The following is a 19701-nucleotide window of genomic DNA, read 5'->3' as shown; positions in this document are numbered from 1 at the left end:
GATGTGATACAAATATCTGAAGACATGACTGATTAGACCAATTTTCCCAAAGAGTATTCCAAAAGAAAGATCTGGTCACAATATGAAGAAATGGGCAAACTGTGTACTCTGCAACTTTGCTTATGGCTTGAGAGAAAAAAAAAATCACTGGCTTGTTTAAAATTAAGAATTTATTCCTTGGTGCTTTGCTTCTAATTTCTATTTGACAGTTTCATGCAACCATGTTAACTGGACCTATCAAAGGCTAATGATGGTGAATAAAACCTTGTTTTCCAAAAAAAACAAAACAAAACATGTTTGGCTATTGTTACATAAATTGATATAGTATGTAGTAAGTGCTTTTAACAGGACTATGGGCAAAGTACGATGGGAACAGTAAGGGAACACATGAGTAAATTACTCATTAGGTGAAGCAAGGAATGTTTTGGTGAAGAGATCTGAGTCTTAAATGAATTTGCCAAGCAAAGGGGAATAGCATATATAAATACATGGAATCAACAAAAGTTCTGACATTCTTGTTGTGGCATGAACAACCAAGTGGCTCCGAGCATAAGGTCTGGAAGAGGGAAGGGTAGGAAATGACACTGAGAGCTGAGGTCAGGCTGATCTCTGAAAGATGGAGTCATTCATCTAAAGAATTTAGACTTAATTCTATAGGAAGAAAAAAGAGAGCCAAAACAAGTTTTTAAACAGGAAAGAAACGTGATCAGATCTTTTATAGGAAAGTAATTCTGCTGGCAGTGTGGATGAAAGACTGGAATCTGGGAGAGCAACTATAATGGTCCAGATAGGAGATACAGGCCTGGATTGCAGTAGTGCAAATAAAAGGAACGGCCAGATTCCAAAGACATTTCTGAGATCAAGCAGGCAGGATTTGGTAAATGAGCAGACACTGAAGGGAGAGGAGAGAGTAGAAAGTGATCACAGTTTCTAACTCAGGAGATGGTATGTGTATTAAACAATGAACTGATATCAAGTGTATACACCATCAAAGGAATGGTCTTCTCGGGAAAATGATACTTAACTCTGTTTTGGGCATATATCATCATTGCCAATATCTGTCTTCCCCAATGCATCACTCCTTGACATGAATTATTGACTGCATCTTTATATTTTCAGTGTCTAACACATTTTTGACATTTAATAATTGTTGACTGAGCCAAATCTAAACCAATGTCTCTTTTTAATAAAATACTGCATATGAACAATTTCACAATAATTGCCTCCCACTCCCTTATAGCCTTTTCATTCAAGTTTTAGACCCTCATGATTTTGAAGGGGATCAGAATATATCACCCCAAAATATGCCCCTTTGAATAAGTATTATTTTGAGTTGAAGGCAACTGAGAAGAAACAGACACAAGAAAATGTCTGCCCTCCTCCTCTCTACCTGAAAGCAGAGCATGAAATGCCCTTTGTGAAGGTGTCTTCCCCTCACCTCTCCCCTACCAGGAAGGGAAGAATGAATCTTATCTGTATAAACAGAACCTTACCAAATACTCCTTATCTTCCATTAGTTTCCCCCAGTAGATTTACCTTCCCACAATTTACCACCCCTAAAAGCCTAAATCCCTTTTTCTTTGTCTTGTCACTTTTCCACAAATGCATTGCTCTTGGCTGAAATGATATATAAACCCTTGGGTTTAACCACTTCTTTGGGCCTTCACTATTTTTCTCGGAAGGCCTCCATATGCATACATAATAAGCTGTTTCTCTTCTTAGTCTGTCTTTCGTCAGGTTATTTTGTAGATTCCAGCCGCAGATTCTAAGAAGGTAGAGGAAAATTTTTTCCTCCCCTATAGTCTACTCTCAAAAATTCTAAGCAGCAGGTAAATGTTGCAAAACCCATATTGATGTTCCACTAACCCAGTGCACCAAATGTAGATTTACAAAAAACATTAATTTTTAGGTACACAGCACACTTAACAACTTCTAGTGTCAAGAAGAAATGTTACAAGTCTCTAGTATAATGGAGCAAACTAAGCACGCCCCTCTTCCTTTCTTCCTTACGTTTACTGAGCTACTTCTGGAAATCAATAGAAACAGAGTGTAACAGCCAGAATTCTAGCTTGGCATGACCAACGAGTAGGTGAGTGATCTTGGTTCTGTACACCCAACTGTACAACAGGTATTTTTATGCATTTTATTTTACACGGATGCTAAGAAGGCAAGAGTAAGAACGTAGTTCAAAAGAGATAAATATCAGATATCACCATCACGAGAAAAAAAAGAACACACATATCAGGAAAATAAAGCCCACTGTGCTTACTGTGCCTCACTGCAGTGAGTACTAGGTTCAAAGATAGTACCAGATACCAAAACCCAAAGGCATACAAAATAGAGGCCTCTTTTAAGTATCCCCGTACAAAATGACAGAAGTGAAAGAAGCCCCAAATAATCTTTTCCTGAAGACAACAGATACAAATGATACCAACTACTCCAGAAAAAAAGCTCGGTACTCCAGGGGGTTAATACTTTTTGGGTCAAAGAACGACTATGCTCTTCATTTAAAAGACTTTGTATTCAAACTAGATTAGGAGTTCCTTAGGTTTTTTGGGGGGAAGGGGAGACAGAAGTGGTTAAAAATCTGTAAGTAGGATTGTTAAAATAAGCATAATACAAGATGGTACAAATAGTCCCTGTTTTTAATAGTAATCAATGTCTGGAAACTTTATGGTGAATTAAACTAATAAAAGCAAACCCTTTTCCCCTAAAGCAAAGCAGTTAAAATTTTCGCTGCTACATTAGTCAGTGAAGGCTTTATGGAGGAAGTGGGCCTTGAAGAATGGGCAAATTTTGAGCAGAAAAAAGGGAGATTGCAGGCATCCAGACAAGGGGACTGGGAAGGAATAAACAAAAGGCACAGAAGCAGGAATTCAACACTGATTCGGGCCTACCACAGTCAGGCATGGGGTTGGGCTGCAAAGAGACTAAGATCTGTGAAGTACAGTTCTTAGCCTTAAATCAGCCTTGAGCCTAGCCAGCGAGACAAACTGCAAGGAAGGCATGGTAATTATTATCAGTGTTAAAGCACACAGGACGTACTGTCAGAACAGTGAGGAACAGTTTTGCCTGCCTGAGTCAGGGAAAATAATAAGAGAAGATAAGATATTTGAGTTGAATCTTGAAGGATGAGTAGGGCTTCACCCTGTGAGAAAAGGGGACAGGGAGGGCATTTCTGGCAAAGCAAGCAACATGAACAAAGACATGAATGTGAGAGTGTGTTTAGGGTACAGACCCATATCCGGCATGGCAAGTAGGACGCACAGGTACTAGGGAATTAGAACTGAGTTAAAAAGGTAAGATGAGGTAATATCAGGAAGGACCTTATTCTGTAGGTGACAAGGAGCCATCAGAAGATTTTAAATCACAAATGGCAGTCAGATCTTTATTTTGAAAAAACAAAAAAAAAGCAGCTGGTAGCAGTAGAGACCAGAGACATAAAAAACAATTAGGAGGCCACAGCAAATATTTAAATAAGTGTCAAGGGCCTAGATGGTGTGAGTGATGAGGGGACTGACTCTATAGGTGAGGGTAGAGTACATAGAACAATTATCTAATTTGAAGTGTGGGCAAGGAAGAAAAAGTAATAGAGAGTTTCTGACTTCAGTTAAAAAAGGTAATTTATGGATGTTGATGCCATTAAAGGAGGTTCAAAAGAGGAGAAGCAGGGCTGTGGGCAGTTAATAAAAGTATATCCATGAATGATCATTAACATCTAGCCAGTTACTCAAGACAGACACCTAGGAATCACCCCAGGCTGCTCACTTACTACTCCAGCTAATCAGTCATTAAGTCCTTCGGTTACATCTCTCAAATTCAGCTCCTCTTTATGGTTTCTAGACCCACTGCTATCACAATCGAAGCACCCATTTTTCTCCTGGGTTGATAGCCTCTAAAGTGGGCTCCCTGTCTCTAGCCTAGAGACCCCATCCAATCCATCTTTTACACTGCTACCAGAATGCTCTTTCTAAAACAAAAATCTGAATATTTTAATTAACTTTCCATCCAAACCCCTCAAAGTCCATCCTCCCCCAGTACCTTGAGGATAAAGTTCATGTGTCTTAGTTTAACATAAAAAGCCATCCAAAATCCCAATCCTACCTACCTTTCCTACAGCTCTCACACAAGCACCCTTTGCTCCAGCCACATGGAATTTCTTGTAGTATCTTTAACAGGCCATGCTGTTTCGGCCTCCATGACTTTGCATTTGCTGTTCGCTCCGATATGCCCCTTCCCTCTTTCTTCCTTCTCTCATACAATTAACTCCTTACTCAAAGCCTCCAGGAAACTTTTCCTGACACTCTGACTCATAAGGCTAACTTGCATACTTGTGGAGTACCTTCTATAGAATACTACCATCTGATACTGTAATTGCAGATATATCTATTTCACTAGCCAGCAAGGTCCCTGAGGCTGGAGAATATGTCTCATTTGACTGTGCAGAATCTAGCAGTGTCTGGCACATGTAACAGGCACTCAAACAACATTTGCTGAGGGAGTTCAGTATCAAACTATTAACTGATGTGCTTGAAGAACATGTAGGTGGAGAGAGCCTATAGATATTGCTATGTGCAAAGGGCAGCATGCACAATAAGATTTCACTGTTGTTAAAAAAAACATAGAACTATTGGAAGGAAACCAGAATTATGGAGCTAAAGCCAGATCAGGATTGGAGGCAGTAAGTGAACATGCCAACTGAGAATGGCCAAAGGACAGAATCCTAAGAAAGAGCAACATTTAAAGGGGGTGGAAGAGGAAGAGACAGCAGAGATACAGTAAGACAAGGTAAAACAGAACCACAGAGAGCTGAGAGGAGTATGATTAGAGCAGGGAAAAATTAGCCTCAAACAGTACAGAGCCAATGAAATCCCAGGAAAATAGTATTGAGCAGGTGGACATTTTAGTTTCTCTTTGTTTACATTACCCATGCTTCATTCAATAAACAAGAAGCATAGGAGACAGCTTAGAATAATATTTCGCATTCTGCTTTTTAGGTTTATATATGTAACCTTCCAGCTCTGAGGCCAAATGAAAATCATTAAGATATTTTAAACTACCCGACACGTAGATAAAGCATTTATTAAACCAAGAAGATGGAAAACTAAAATATTTCAGTATTTTTTTCTTTCCTTAATTATCTCTTATTCAGGTATATGTTACCATTATTATTTTTTAAATATCTAACATGGAATTAAGGGGAGGGAATTTTTCTATTTAAGTTTACATTAGTATGGTAGCTTGAGTAATACTAGCTAGTATCTGAAAACCTTTAAACATCACAATTTTTCATTTACCAATTCTAACAGAAGAAACTCTCATTTCTAATGCATCTCAATTTTAAGTGCTTTCAAGCATCTGTAATTTCTAATTAAAAATAAGGCACTTTGTGGTAAACAAATCATAGTATGTAACAACAGTAACCATAAAATAATGAACATACCCCTGTATCTGTATCAGATTTTGATGAATTTAGACTTTCCTGAGAAGGTGATGGGGACACACGTCCTAAAACAACATAATAATTGTAAAAAGGCATGTATGTACACAAGTACAAACACACACACACACACACACAATCAATCAGAAATAATGATACAGTAACACCTAATTAAAAGTCATAGAATATAACATTCTGAAAAAATACATTTTTCTAGACAAGCAAAGCATTAACTCTTAGGCACTAAAATATTTATCATTTTAATGTAAAATCCTTATAAAATAGCTTAATCATTTCCCCAATTCAATAAAATACTGTTAAAACCTCGTTACTATAGTAAAGACATTCTTGTCAATCATAACAAGTAGCAAGATGAACAATACAGGGGCAGAAAGAGTCTGGGCTGGGTTAAGTCTCCAAGGCTACTGAAAAGTTTTTCTCCTCCAGGCAGGGCAATAAAAGAAATGTATAGTAAATATAGTTTTACTTTTTGTCTACTCATTATCATGTTGAACTATGTATTACAACATACTGCAAGCAACCCCACAGGGCTGCAGTATAAGGGCCTCACTTGCCAGTTTAGTGGCTCTCCCTAGATTTCTATGCTCTTCAAACTGCTGCTTTGACTATACTCTGTACTCCTCCCTGTGGCCACCTGTATTCTCCTTGCTCCCATCCCTAAACTTCTTGTATTCAGCCTTGGATGACTGGGTGGGGAGGGGTTTGTGGAGGAAATGCATTGCAGTTAAATAATGACGATAATTACAAGAAAGGAATCTGGTAAACTTAAAGCTCCTATTTACATCAATTCTACATAATTTGCTGATAACTTACCATGATACAGAAATATTTCACATAGTTGTTTGTAATAATTGTGTACACACGTCATGTTCTGAGGTTTCTCTTTTCCATTTAATCTATTTTCACACAGCCTTTGATGTACTGACAAATCACATTTACTTTCCATAGCTGTGTTTCCTTAATCATTCTTTACTTATTAGATGTATATATTATTCTCATTCTTTTTCTAGACTAATCAGAAATTTCATTTTAACCTTGGCAAGAACTGAAGGTTGCCAGGGGAAACCAGGTAATTTTGTTCTCAATAGCTGATGATTTAACTCTGCACTATACCTGAAAAGAGATAAAGTCAAAAATTTTGTGATAGCTTTTTTCATTGGGTTTAGATGCTTTTTGCTGTTGATGTCTGTCTTACTCTTAGGTTTCTGGCTTTTATGGAAAGTAGTAGTTGCTGTAAATGATTGCCAGATAAGGGGGCATTATTATACCTAAAATGTAAAAATGCCAGATGTCTCTAGATTTTTTAACTCCCACCAATAAACAAAAAATACCTTCAGTATTGTATTTCATTCGCATATTGTTGAAATAGTCAAAAGCATTTTTTAAAGCCCATATTCTCACTACATTGTCTTGTCCAGCTGAGGCAAGTAATCTGCCACAGTGAGAAAATTTCATGGTCCAAACAGCTCCCTATGAAAATAAAGGAAGGTTCAAAGTTATTACTTTAAAAGTTGAGACATGATTTTTAAGCCAAAGAAAAAAATTATGCCAAATTATACATACTAAGATAATGCTCACATTACTAACACCACTTAAAGCCAACAGTCTAATGGTGCTATAATACCACAAAAAGGGACTTTTAGAAGAGAAGAGGGATAAGACAGTTGCAGTTTGCCATAATATATGCTAACAACTTCAAGATACAAAATCTTGTCCACACACTAATGGAAATGGGAGATCTGAGGTGGCCAGAAATCTTTATTGAAAAAGCACAAATCCTAGTTTGAGATCTCAGTCTCCTAGCCGAACTTGAGGGCGAATGGGATAGGAGGGGCCACAGCCCTCAGAAGAGAACTAACAACTGCTGACCCGGGCTGAGCGAAGAGTAAGGCCCACCTCAGCAGTGACCCTCATAGCACTGAGTATTTAGAAGAAGTGTTGGAGTGGTGTGGTCTCATTCTATTTTTCTCCTCAGAAACAAGGCTTTGCAGCATATGGCTAGAATTCCCAGATAGATACTGAAAACTGTGTGTGTGTGTGTGTGTGTGTGTGTGTGTGTGTGTGTGTTGGGGTGGGGTGTAAAGAATGTGAACCCTTAAATTGGAAGGCCTAATTCTATTACAACAAACGTTGTTACAAACACTATTATAACACACATCTATGCAAATCAAAAAGATTATCCAAGTTAAAGGCAACAGCTTATTTACTGGAATAACATTCATTTCCACAAAATTCAAGTATGTTAAGAAATTTGTCATTTGGAGCCTACTACAACGAGATGTTTACTTAAAACTGGAAATAATGAAAGAGAATCAATACAGTACAAGGAAATTAATCAGATTCCTTAAGGAAGTTACTATAATCCGCTCAAACATTTTATGTGAGGATTAGGAGCACCAAAGTTTAACTCAAAATCTGGCTGCCATCTGATAAATTTAAGCCAAATTTAGATTTAAAATCTAAATAGATAAGTAGATCATGACCCACAGCATCACTTATCCAGTTCTCAGTTTATTACTACTTTCCCTGTGTTCCTAGCATTTTCAGAGGGTAACTGAAATGTTCACTTGTAAACTTTATATCTACTCTGGTACTTTTTAACTCTGATAGACAACATGTACATCTATCTCTTCCCATGTTCTAGCTGTCACTTTACAAAATATACTGAGCTTCTGAAATATTCGTATAAATTATCTTAAATACACCAGGGAACATTTTAAACATTTTTTAAAGTGATAGATTACCCTTAACTGCTTTAAATTTTCATACCTTTCTTTGGTAAAAGAAAGTTTATATAGCTTTCTTAATGATACAGACTTAGAGTTTACTTATTCAATAACTCAAACAACAATTCAGAGATAGACTCTGCATTACCTAGTCATTAAATCATATTAATGTCAATTTACCCTTCTCGGCTCAGGCTAGCAAAATTACACACATAAGAAGAGATCAGCTTAGTATATGTCTCCATGAAAACAGATTCAATCCTGAAAAATAAAAAGGGGTTGCTTACCATATGTTCCCCACTAAGATCTTGTACCACTTTGATCTGATCAAAATCATAAGGTCCTTTGAAGCCATGAGCTGCTTTGAATTTAACTGGTCTTGTGTATGGCATTCCTTCATCATCACTTGATGAAGGATCATCTTGATCAGTATGAAACACTGAATAGAAAAGCAACAGAAATCACCACTAGCTAATGTATATATAGCTGCTGTTGTATTTTCATACCTACTGCTTATTAAGAAGATTCATTAACTGGAAAAGCAAAATCTGTCCATCACTAAACAGCATGTTGGTTAACAGCATGGAGTCTGGTACCAGATTGCCTGGGTCCAAATCCAGCTCTGTCATTTATTACCTGTGTGACCGTGGGCAACATACAGAAACCGTGCCTCAGTTTTCTCATTTATAAAATGGGGACAATAATGGTACTTAACCTCATAAAATTCTTAAGAGGATTAAATGAATTAAATACAGGTAAAAGTGCTTAGAACAGTGTCTGACACAGAATAAATACTATATAAGTGTTTATTAAATAAAACAAATGAATATAATTACAACAAAGGCATAGGAAGTTAAGGTCTGTGCAAATTTAGAAAATGTAACTAATTTTAAAAATATTTATAAAAACCGAATAGCCTTACAAAACTAATTTACAACTGACTATTGAATACTCAACTCTTCCAGGTTGCCACAGTCACAAAGTATGCACAAATTCATGTTTAAGATGCATAAATTCATTTTTATTCCCACTTATAAAACTGATTTTATGTGAGGTTTTAAAAGTGAGAGTAACATTATTCATTGAAATGCTAAGATTTTAGCTATAGGGGTTTATTACTCTCAATAAAAGAGAATGCTTCTTATACATTACAGGCTAAATGTAAATGATTACGAATCAACAGAATATTCAGTTGAAATATTCTATTTCACTCACCTTCATCTCTAACGCTTTTAACTTTATTTACAGCTCGTTCACCATATTCCTCAGCAAGGTGCTTTGCTCTCTTTACTGATTTTCCCAGGAACTTCTTTAATTGAGTCCTTACCAAAAATACACAGAAAACCCCACCAAATTACTTATTTACTCAACTAACTGTAAAAGTTCAACAATTCAGAGATAATTTCATGAGCTATGACTGGTAAAGTGTATTATTTTGAAATAGCTCCTTTTTTTATATAAACAGTAGGTCTTTGAGCTCCCAAATCCCTTGTTATATGGAATAAATATATTCGAGTCAATATGGCTACAAAGGAAATACAGGCAGTTCTCCTCAATGAACAATATCATATCATCTACAGCATTAGTTTTCAATGGTGAATAATAATCACTTGGCAGGAATGGAGTGAGAGGGGAATATTTAAAGTGCAGATACCTGGGCTCTATCCCCAGATTTTCTGATTTAGAGGGTCTGGGGTGAGGCCATGAATCTGCAATGAGAGTTGTTTTGAGAAGACTGCTTTAGAAAGTCACCCCTAAAAACATTTTACCAATAAAAAGAAATGTAAAGAGGTATTTACTTACAAAATAAAATGCTCTGGTAGCCTAAGATGGCTCCTTGTCCCTTCTCTTTCAGTCTAGGTGTTTGCATGCAATATAGTTAGGCTGAGCTTTCCCAGTACGTATTCCCAAACAATGTAATGTAAATGTGCATTTGTTGCTTTTTCAATTTTCTAAGTCTCAAATTTCATATATTAAAATTATAAAAAAACAAAGCACAGTACATGATATTTAAAACCAAAACAAAATCTACAAGCCAGGGGTAAATTCTTAACAATTTGTGGGAGCACATGATATTAAGAGTAGTATTTGAAAAAGCTGCTAAGCATATATACAAAAATGTTCACTGTAGCATTGTTCAGAATAGGTAAAAAGTAGAGATAAACCAAATTTTCATCAACAGAGAAATGGATAAATAAGTTATAGTATATCCTTTCAATGGAATGCAATAAAATAAATGAGGCAAACCTCAGTTCTTTAAATGTACCAAGCTCTTAGTCACCTCAGGACCTTTGCACATGTGGTTATTTCTGTCTGCAACAGTCTTCCCCTGGCTAATTTCTATTCATCTTTTAGGTTCCAGACCAAATAGCTCTCTTTTAAAAAAGTCTTCCTTGACTCTTTAGTCATATACGGCACCCCATATATTCTTTTATAGTAACTACTACAAACATAGTTAGAATCATCTGCGTAATTACACACTTAACTCTGTTTCTCTTATTTAACTGGATGCTCTATGAGGGCAGAGACTATGACTGTCTTCCTCACTATGGTATCTACAGCACCAAACTCCCTTGTCTGACATAAAGACTGCAATATGTTACTATTGGTACTGACATGAAGAGATGTCCACTACACAGCAGGTATCAAAAAAAGGCAAGTCAATAAACTACAGACACAGTATAACCTCACTTTTGTTAGAAAAAAAAATTCTATGGAGAATATACCTAATGATTATTCCTGGGGGTGAGAGTATGAGAAACATCCATTTTCCTTTTTACCCATCTCTGTATTTATTACTTTTGATAATCAGAAAACACAGAAGATAAACTCTTTCATTTTTTGAGGTATAGTTGGTTTACAATATATTAGTTTCAAGTACACAACACAGTGATTCAAAATTTTTATAATTATACTCCCTTTAAAGTTATTATAAAATATTGGCTATATTCTCCATGCTGTACAACACATCCTTGTAGCTTAATTACTTTACACATAGTAGTTTGTACCTCTTAGTCCTATCCTTATCTTGCCCTTCCCTCCTTCTTTTTCTACACTGGTAACCACTAACTGGTTCTCTATACCTTGATATAGATTGAATACAGATATAGAGATTAAAAACAGATAAACCATTTTAAAAATCACAATAAAGTCTTTGCTACCTATAATTCTGAAGTTATATTTTCTTAACTATACGTTTAGTACTACTTTAAACAAGAGAACAGGTATTTTAATCATTTTGGTTGAGAACATTTCTAAAATACAAACTTTTGTACCTTCTTCAGTGGCACTTAATGTTCCATAAGTTTCTTTCTTTAATAAATAAGGTCATTTATCATCTTTACTGTTCTTTAATATATTCAAACCCTTTCAAATGGATTGTAAGCAGGCCAGAATATTGGTTCCCCTCTTCAAGGTTTTATCTTCAAGGCAACAGGGTAAGGCCCAGGGAAGCCAGAACCCTGGGCCAGTCTTCTTTGGCCATCAGCTGCTTCAGAATACCCCAGAGTTCAGTGCAAATAATACCATATTCTGTATGTCATGACATGAGAAGAAGCTGAAAGCACTGCCATTCGGAACGGTTGTGCAATGCATGAGTCCTTCTTACTCTTCTGATTCCTCTTTTGCAATCAGAGTATTATCTGACATTCTTATGTGTTGACTTACATGCTGTCACAGTTTACTGCTTCCATTTTGCTGAGATCAGATACTAGATGACTAGATTTTTAAAAATTATGCAAGAAGTATAAAGGCTTTGAATAAACCTAAGGAGCTTTACTTTTTGAAAAATAATGAGCCTGAGTGCACAGATTAAGTGATATCTTTCTTGGATGTCTATGTGTCTCCTGAATAATTCCTAATTCTCCAGTTCCTGATAATTGCCACTGCTAGACAGCCAAGGCCCAGATATCTGAGATGTTACCATATACCTCTATTGTGGGTATACCTTTTCTGAAAATTCTCAATGCTTTCTTTGCTACACTTTCCACACTAAGAAAAGATCAGACTCAAGTGGAGAACTCACTTTGGGCCTTAGACTGAATTATCGCCAATTAAATCACTTCTGTATAATCAAGCAAAACCTACATGCCCATCATCATACTAGATTTTTGTAGAGGAAAAAGAATAATGACATGATCAGAATCCTTTTTCAACATATGGTCTAGTTCTTTAATATGTATTCATCTTATTTTTTAAAATCAGAAAACAGTTTAATATGACTGAAACATTATGCTGTACACCAGAAATTGATACACTGTAAACTGACTATACTTCAATTAAAAAAAACAGAAAACAGTTTAAGATAAAATAAAATAAATGGCAAATGTAAGTTATATAGGCTATAGGTGTCACTGAAATTGAGAAAAGGAAGAAATTTATTATAAACTGGAGTAGTCAGGAAGAATCTCATGTAGTTGGGTTTAGAAAGACAAATTGGATTTGGAGAGATGAAGAAAAATGGAAAGAGCAACTTTAAGGACAATCATGTTCTTCTACCAACACTTCTGGTACCTACCATCAGAAAAATACTACAAGCATGATGCAAAATTTACTGAATATTTACTGTATGTCAGATGCTATAAAAAAGACCAGATGCTACAAAAACAGTCTCAAGGAACTCATCATCCATTGGCCGAAGGCAGGGAGTGGAGGTAGTGGATGGACATATAAACTGGACAGAGCAGACTTAAAATAGTGTGGCAGTTCTCATTTTTTAAAAATAAATAAAAGCTTGAAATGAAGAAAAGGGATGTAGTATAACTCACGTTTTCTGTTTTAGCCTTCCACCATCAGTATCTGTTTGTTGAGACTGTAACTTCTCTTCATCATCAGACTGTGCCGCGTCATTACTATCAGAAGAAGAAGCCATTAAAGTAAGTCATTTCCCCTATACTTCTCAAAAACCTCTATGTATACTTACAATACAATTAGCTAATCAGAGTAAGAAAAAAAAATTAACATGATTTATATAAGTTTAATTTAAAGGATGACCCCAAGAATTAAATGACTTGAAAGATCAAAGAGTAGAATCTTTAAGCAAGGTGCAATGTACAAAACGCAAAAGCGTTCAGCTTAGGAACTTATGAAAAACCTATTTTGCTGTGCAAAATATGCTGCACAGAAATGACAAATTAATTTGTAAATATCTTCCCCCTTACTCATAAGGCCCATCACGTGAAAGCTTTGCTTTCACAGAAATTACTTCTTAGCTCTACACACATCTCACAGTAAAGTCAATCTCCTTACTCTAAAGCCATTTTCTGACCCTAAAAAGACAAAACAATTATTTATAAAATTTCTGATACTTAAAGCAAGGTTTCAGAAGACCAGGTGTTTATCCCACATGGCTTTTTAGCCTCAGTATGTTTTAATATTGTTTCCAGTATAATATAAATCATTTTAAAAGAAGAGAAACCCAATACTATGAGATTTAAGATATATGCTATTTTCGCCAAGTAATTTTAGAGTCTTCAGAAAGAATAAAATTGAATAAAGAAAATGTGACACATACACACACACAGGAATATTATTCAGCCATAAAAAGGAAGGAAATTTGGCTTTTTTGGACAACATTGATGGACCTTGGGAGCATTAAGCTAAATTAAATAAATCAGACTGAGAAAGATAAATACTGCATGATATCCCTTATATGTAGAATAAAAAAAAAGAAAAAGAAAAAAGAAAGACAAAAAAGAACTCATTTTGAAAAAATGATAAAGGTTAAGAATACATACATTAACTAACTCTATTTTAATTCTAAATTTAAAAAAAAGAAGGCTGAATGAAACCAAATTAGGAACTGTCATTGTTTATAAACAGAAATCTTCACCACTCTGAATGAAATACTGCAAATGGTAAATAATAACATTAGGCCATACCTTACATATTCCTTAGTCCTTCTCATGATGTGTAGAGTGAGAGGATTAATACCTGTTGGCAGTTTCTCTTCTGCAAGACTCAAAGGTATTTCTTCTCCAGTATCCAGGTTCTTAATCATTACACTGGCTAAAATTTCCTAAAGTAAAAAACAATACCAAGAGAACCTATAATTTAATTATCTCTTTGACTCTACAAAATCCTCAAAAATTTAAGCTAAAGACTTTCTAGATACATTCAGTACTGTGTATAATAATCTTTAACATTTTCAGTGAGATACAATTCATACACCACAAAATACACTTATTTAAAGTGTTTAATTCAATGGTTTTGAGTACACTTACAGAGTCGTGCAACTATCACCATTATCTACATTTAGAACTTTTCTACCTCCACTAAAAGAAACACCATACCCATTAGCTATCATACCTTATTCCTCTCTCCCAGTCCCTGGCAACCACTAATGTACCTCTATGGATTTGCCTGTTCTGGGCATTTCATATATATTAAATCATACAGTATGTGGTCTTTTATGATTGGCTTCTTTCACTTAGCACCATGTTTTCAAGGTTCATCCATATTGTAGCATGTATTGAAATTATATTCTTTTAAATTCCTAAAATATAGTTGATATGGATAGATATACAGCGTTTATTTATCCATTCATCAGTGTTGGACATTTGTATTGTTTCCACACTTTGGCTAGTATGAACATCTTTGTACATTTTTTGTGTGAACATGTTTTCATTTCGCTTTGGTGTACACGTAGGAGTGGTATCGCTGGGTCATGGCAACTTGATGTTTAATATTTTGAGGAACTACAAAACTGTTTTCCAAAGTACGATAATTTTTTAAATTGTATTGTTTAAAAGAAACAAAAGCTAAGACTTTGCTTCAAAACTTCATTCTGAATAAATCTGTCAATAGATGTATACTAAACTTTAATGGTAAGAAGTCAGCATTGATTCCGTGTACGCTGTACCTCACCTAACATGTATAAAACCATATACCTATAATATATGATGTTCTTTTTAAACCTGCTTTCTATAAAATACAAGCCTTGTTTTCAATACATTTATTTCACCATATAATTGTGAAAGTGCAAGTTTAAATCAGAGTTACAAAGTCTAGCGTATTAAAAAATCAAAAACTAAGATGATCTTCAATTTTTGTTTTCTTCTGTGTTATGATTTTTTTTGCCTAAAAGCAATAAACTTAAACTTTTAAAAATCATGGTGAAATATATATAATATAAAATTTACCATTTTAACCATTTTTAATTGTATAGTTCAGTGGCATCAAGTACATTTACACTGCTGTGCAACCATCATCACCATTCACCTCTAGGGCTTTTTCATCTTCCCATTATGACCTTTATATTTTATGTTTTCAAGAACAAAAAACATCTAATTATACCTCATCAGTAAGCTCTCTCCCAGAGTTGGATCTAGGTCTCTGAGGACCCATCACTTCACCTGCTATTGTCTGCCCATCAGGTGCTTTTCCATTTTCCTGAAATTACAATTTTATAAACAGAAAATAGACTGAGTCAATTTCTATAAATATTCAATTATTCATTACCACACACAGTTCTAAAAAATTCCATAATACAGATAATGGAGCCTACTGAAAATTTAAATGGAACACTCCATTTCAGTCCTTTATTCCCAGCATGTTGAAAAACATCAGGTACCAAAACTATTGCTGCTTGTGAAATGTCTCAAGTCGTCTTGAAAGCAAATAAATGTTCTCTTTGAACCTGGCCCAAAAGCAGTTCTCTACTAGTAGAATGCAGCACTAAGATTGCCATTAATCAGGGCTATACACATGGATAGCTCAAGGGCAGGGGTTGGCAAACTTTTTCTCTATAGAGCCAGCTAACAAATATTTTAGGCTTTTTGCTTCACACATAGTATATACTGCATATTCTTTTTCTTTTTTAAACAATGCTTTAAAAATGTAAAGACCATTGCTAACTTGGGGCCCCTATAAAATGAGGCCACTGCTGACCTCTGCTCGAAGGCTATGACAAGACTAGTGTCTTATCTCCCAGTCTGCTAACTTGTCCCAACGACAGCTACCATCTAAGTAACCCTTGAGTCCCAGAATTTGGCTGTGGTAGAAATTCATGTTAAATCCTTTCTATTGCCTTGTATATGGATACATAGCCTCGTGTATGAGGGTTTTTTTCATGATTAGGAAAAGGAAATTATATATATATAAAAATAACCAATTTTGACCACTATAGGTTAGATAAATGAAGACTGTAGTTGGTATTTATTAATATCAATAATATTACATATAGCAGCACCTGTCATTTTTTGAATGCCTTCTACATGCCAGGTACTTGGTATTCTTCAGCTCATTTCAATCTCACAAGAAACCACCAAGGAAGGTTTTTCCCCCCATTTAATCAGTGGGACATCTTAGACTCAGATGTTGAATAGCTTGCTAGAATCAGCCAGCAAATTAGTAGCAGAGCTGGGCAAGGAATGTAAGGAAGCCAGGTTTGGGGGACTGGAGAAGAAAGAATGTTCAACAATCAACAAACAAGCCAGTTGCAGAAAGTTGATAAAGTCTATCTCTATTAAATATAACACGAATTCACCAACCTGGGCAGTAACTATTTTATCTCCGCTGGTAGCACTTGCCAAATCAAGAGAAGGCTGAGAATCTTTGACTGTACTCTCTGAAGCCATGTTCGTAGGTAGGAGAGAATCAGATGTAACATTCTCCTTGGGAACTGCAATAATAATAGCAACAACTAATATTTACATAGGACCTTATACAGAGCTTGAAAAGTGCTTTAACCCTTATTTGTCTGATTCTTAGAACAATCCTATGAGGAAAGTGGTTTTATTACTTTTATTTTTTATACGGGGAAACCAAGGTTCAAACAAGTTATTTAAATTCCTCAAGGCTATACAGCTTATACATGAAAAGATCTAGGACTTGAATTTAAATCTTAAGTCTCCTAATTCTATGTTCTTTTCACCATGCCACACTGGCTTTCCAATGGTAACAGATTTGAAAGTCTGAAATGTTTAATTATAGTAATGTAACTTAACACCAATGTAAACATTTTGACTTTCTATTACTAAAATAAGTTTTATAACTTGGTCATCAATGTGGTTATATATAGCATGAACTGAAAAAAAATCAGAAAGTTAAACAGTTTCAACTCCAAAGACTCCCCACAAAAATAGTTATTTCTCAATTAATACTTGCCATCTAGATCAGGTGTCTTAAGAGCCTCAAACTCCAATTCGCTTTTCTTTTTTCTTGGTGGTGGAGCAGGTCGAGATGGAGGTGGAGGTCTAGGAGGTGGGAAATTAGTTGGAGGAGGTGGCCGTGCTGGAACAGGCTTCTTCGTACTAGCCACTATATCAGGTTCTGGAGTAAGCTGTCTTGGGGGTTTGGCAGGAGCAACTTCTTCCACAGCAGCAAAATCTTTAGTAGATAAGGAGTGAGAGGATACAGGTTCTAGAACATCACTTTCTTTGATTTCCACCGCTTCCTTGTTCAATACTTCTGTTTCAGTTTCAGGCACGTTAAGCTGTTCAGTTGAACTTATTTCAGTTAACTTAGTGGTTTCATCTACTGGCTTCTCACATGTGTCATCAGAAGGAAAACATTTTTTTGATTCTAATTCAGCTTCCTCAAATACATCTTGACTCTCTGCCTTCTGGGAATCTTCCTGTAGTACCTGATCTATGGCTAACAGTCCAGGTATATTGCTAAGATCTGTGCCAGCCACGACAGGACTGACAGTAGCCTGATCAGAATGTCCTTTTCCTTTGGAATCCAAAGAGTCATCTTCAAGCTGTAGTACTTTCTGACTCTCTTCAATAATACTTTCAATAATCTGATGAAAGGTTAAAAAGCAGTTTAAAAAAAAACAGTGAAGCTATTTACAAGAACATAATAACAGCAAATCATTTATATAGTACTTACTGTGTGCCAGGCAATGTTCTTAACATTTTATGTACTTTAATCTTTACACCAACCTTATAAGATAGCACTCTTCCTATCATCATTACACAAATGAGGGAGCTAAGGCATAGAGGGATCAAGGGATTTGTGCAAGGTCACAAATCTAGTAAGTGATGAATCTGGCATAAATGCAGGGTGTTTGGTTCCAGGAACTGTACTCTTAACCATTATAATAGGTAATCTGTGTTAGTATGTGTAATCACAAAAGTTCAATCAACCTTGTTAAACAAAGTTCAAACCTAAATTTACATTCAATTGCTTCATGTCAGTTTATTTACATATTTATTCCAAGTTAGTTTCAATAAGTCTGCTGGTTTGAGCCTAGTTAACAAACCTATGAGAATCAAAACCACCTTATATAAGAATTCAAGTTGTTTAGCTCTGAACTCAAGCCTGACATAGAAAGCCAGCAGATGGAGGGAGATTAATGTTCTCCAACAGACCACATCTAATCCCCCGCTATGCAGAGAGATGGCAAAACTATAAAAAGAGTTCAAACACTCAGCTCACCTTGCCTTTTTTCCCTTTTATTTCTTATGTGTACTTGAAAAATACAAACAGGCTTTCTGTGTCTTCTACCAACATGTAGAAGAAAATAAACTTTCTATCCAGTCCTGTCATTATTAACACATTAAATCTCCCAGCCCACTTACTTTCCCACCATGGAGCCAAGGATGACTTCCGCATTCTCAAGTCCTTGGCTCCAGAAAGTTAATAAAATGTGTCATGGGACCATCCTGATCTAGTTTACCACAAACACATGCTAAGTTGAACTGGATATTATTCTACTGAGGAATATTCATCCCTGACTTCCCAGCATATTCCATATATTAATTTTTATCAATCTTCAAATTTTTATCCTTGACCTACCTCGCTTTTACCAGAGGAATATCAACTAGAGTCCACCTAATTTGTCAACTATGTAGTTACTGAGCACTGAGTACTTTAGCAATAACAGAAGCCAGATCACAGTGGGTTTCAGAATAAATAAGAGGTGAAGACAGAGAGGTAGCCAGCACCATCACTGTTCTCAAAAAGCTTGGCTATACATAGAAGAGGGTGCAAGAAAGTGATCTAGCATTTTTATAAACTGAGGGGAAGAAGCCAGTGGAAAGGAAGGTAACGTTCTGGAGAAGAAAGGAAAGAGGGTCTGCTGTGTGTCAGATCCAGTACACACATTTTCTATTTAATCTTCACACAGGCCTTGTGATGTAGCTGGATTATCTCCCTTCTACAAAAACAGGAATCTTAGGTAAAGGCCTTAGGAATTTTGCCCAACAGCTTTGTAGTAAACTACAAAGTCAAAGCTGAAATCTGGGTTTTTCTCAAAAAATCCAGTGTTCTTTACATTATACCATTCTACTCCGGACAGGAAAAAAAAATGAATAATAAATTCTCAGCAAGAACATGAAAAAGAGGTAAAAGATAAAAACAAGTTAGCAGGTGAGGGGAGCAAGAGATGATGGAAAGGAGTGAATTCAGGCTTCTGAGCCCCTACCGTCTACACGTAGTGGGAACCAAGGTTATCTGCTGGAAGTGAGAAAATGCAGGTGGGCACAGGGAGCATGAGGCGAGTATCAGGGTCTGAAATAATCACCAGGCATAGTGGAAAGGCCTATGCCGCCAGAGGACTTCAAATGAGGT

At 35.8% G+C, this 19701-nt stretch overlaps 1 protein-coding gene across 1 annotated transcript in view; it reads right to left on the bottom strand.

Moving 5' to 3' along the window:
- Positions 1-19701, bottom strand: part of WDR44 (WD repeat domain 44) — a 68803-nt gene that overhangs the window by 17625 nt on the left and 31477 nt on the right. Inside the window, exons 4-12 of the mRNA XM_010947416.3 lie at positions 17293-17929; positions 16677-16807; positions 15481-15576; positions 14067-14203; positions 12954-13037; positions 9403-9509; positions 8475-8626; positions 6793-6931; positions 5444-5508 (exon numbers count right to left, since the gene is read on the bottom strand). Of these exons, the coding sequence (XP_010945718.1) occupies positions 5444-5508; positions 6793-6931; positions 8475-8626; positions 9403-9509; positions 12954-13037; positions 14067-14203; positions 15481-15576; positions 16677-16807; positions 17293-17929 (1548 nt within the window). The remainder of the gene's footprint in view (positions 1-5443; positions 5509-6792; positions 6932-8474; positions 8627-9402; positions 9510-12953; positions 13038-14066; positions 14204-15480; positions 15577-16676; positions 16808-17292; positions 17930-19701) is intronic.

Source organism: Camelus bactrianus, chromosome X, assembly GCF_048773025.1.
Source record: "Camelus bactrianus isolate YW-2024 breed Bactrian camel chromosome X, ASM4877302v1, whole genome shotgun sequence".
Classification (NCBI taxonomy): Eukaryota; Metazoa; Chordata; class Mammalia; order Artiodactyla; family Camelidae; genus Camelus; species Camelus bactrianus.
Note: the sequence above shows the minus strand (reverse complement) of the source record. Positions and strands in the feature narration are given on the sequence as shown.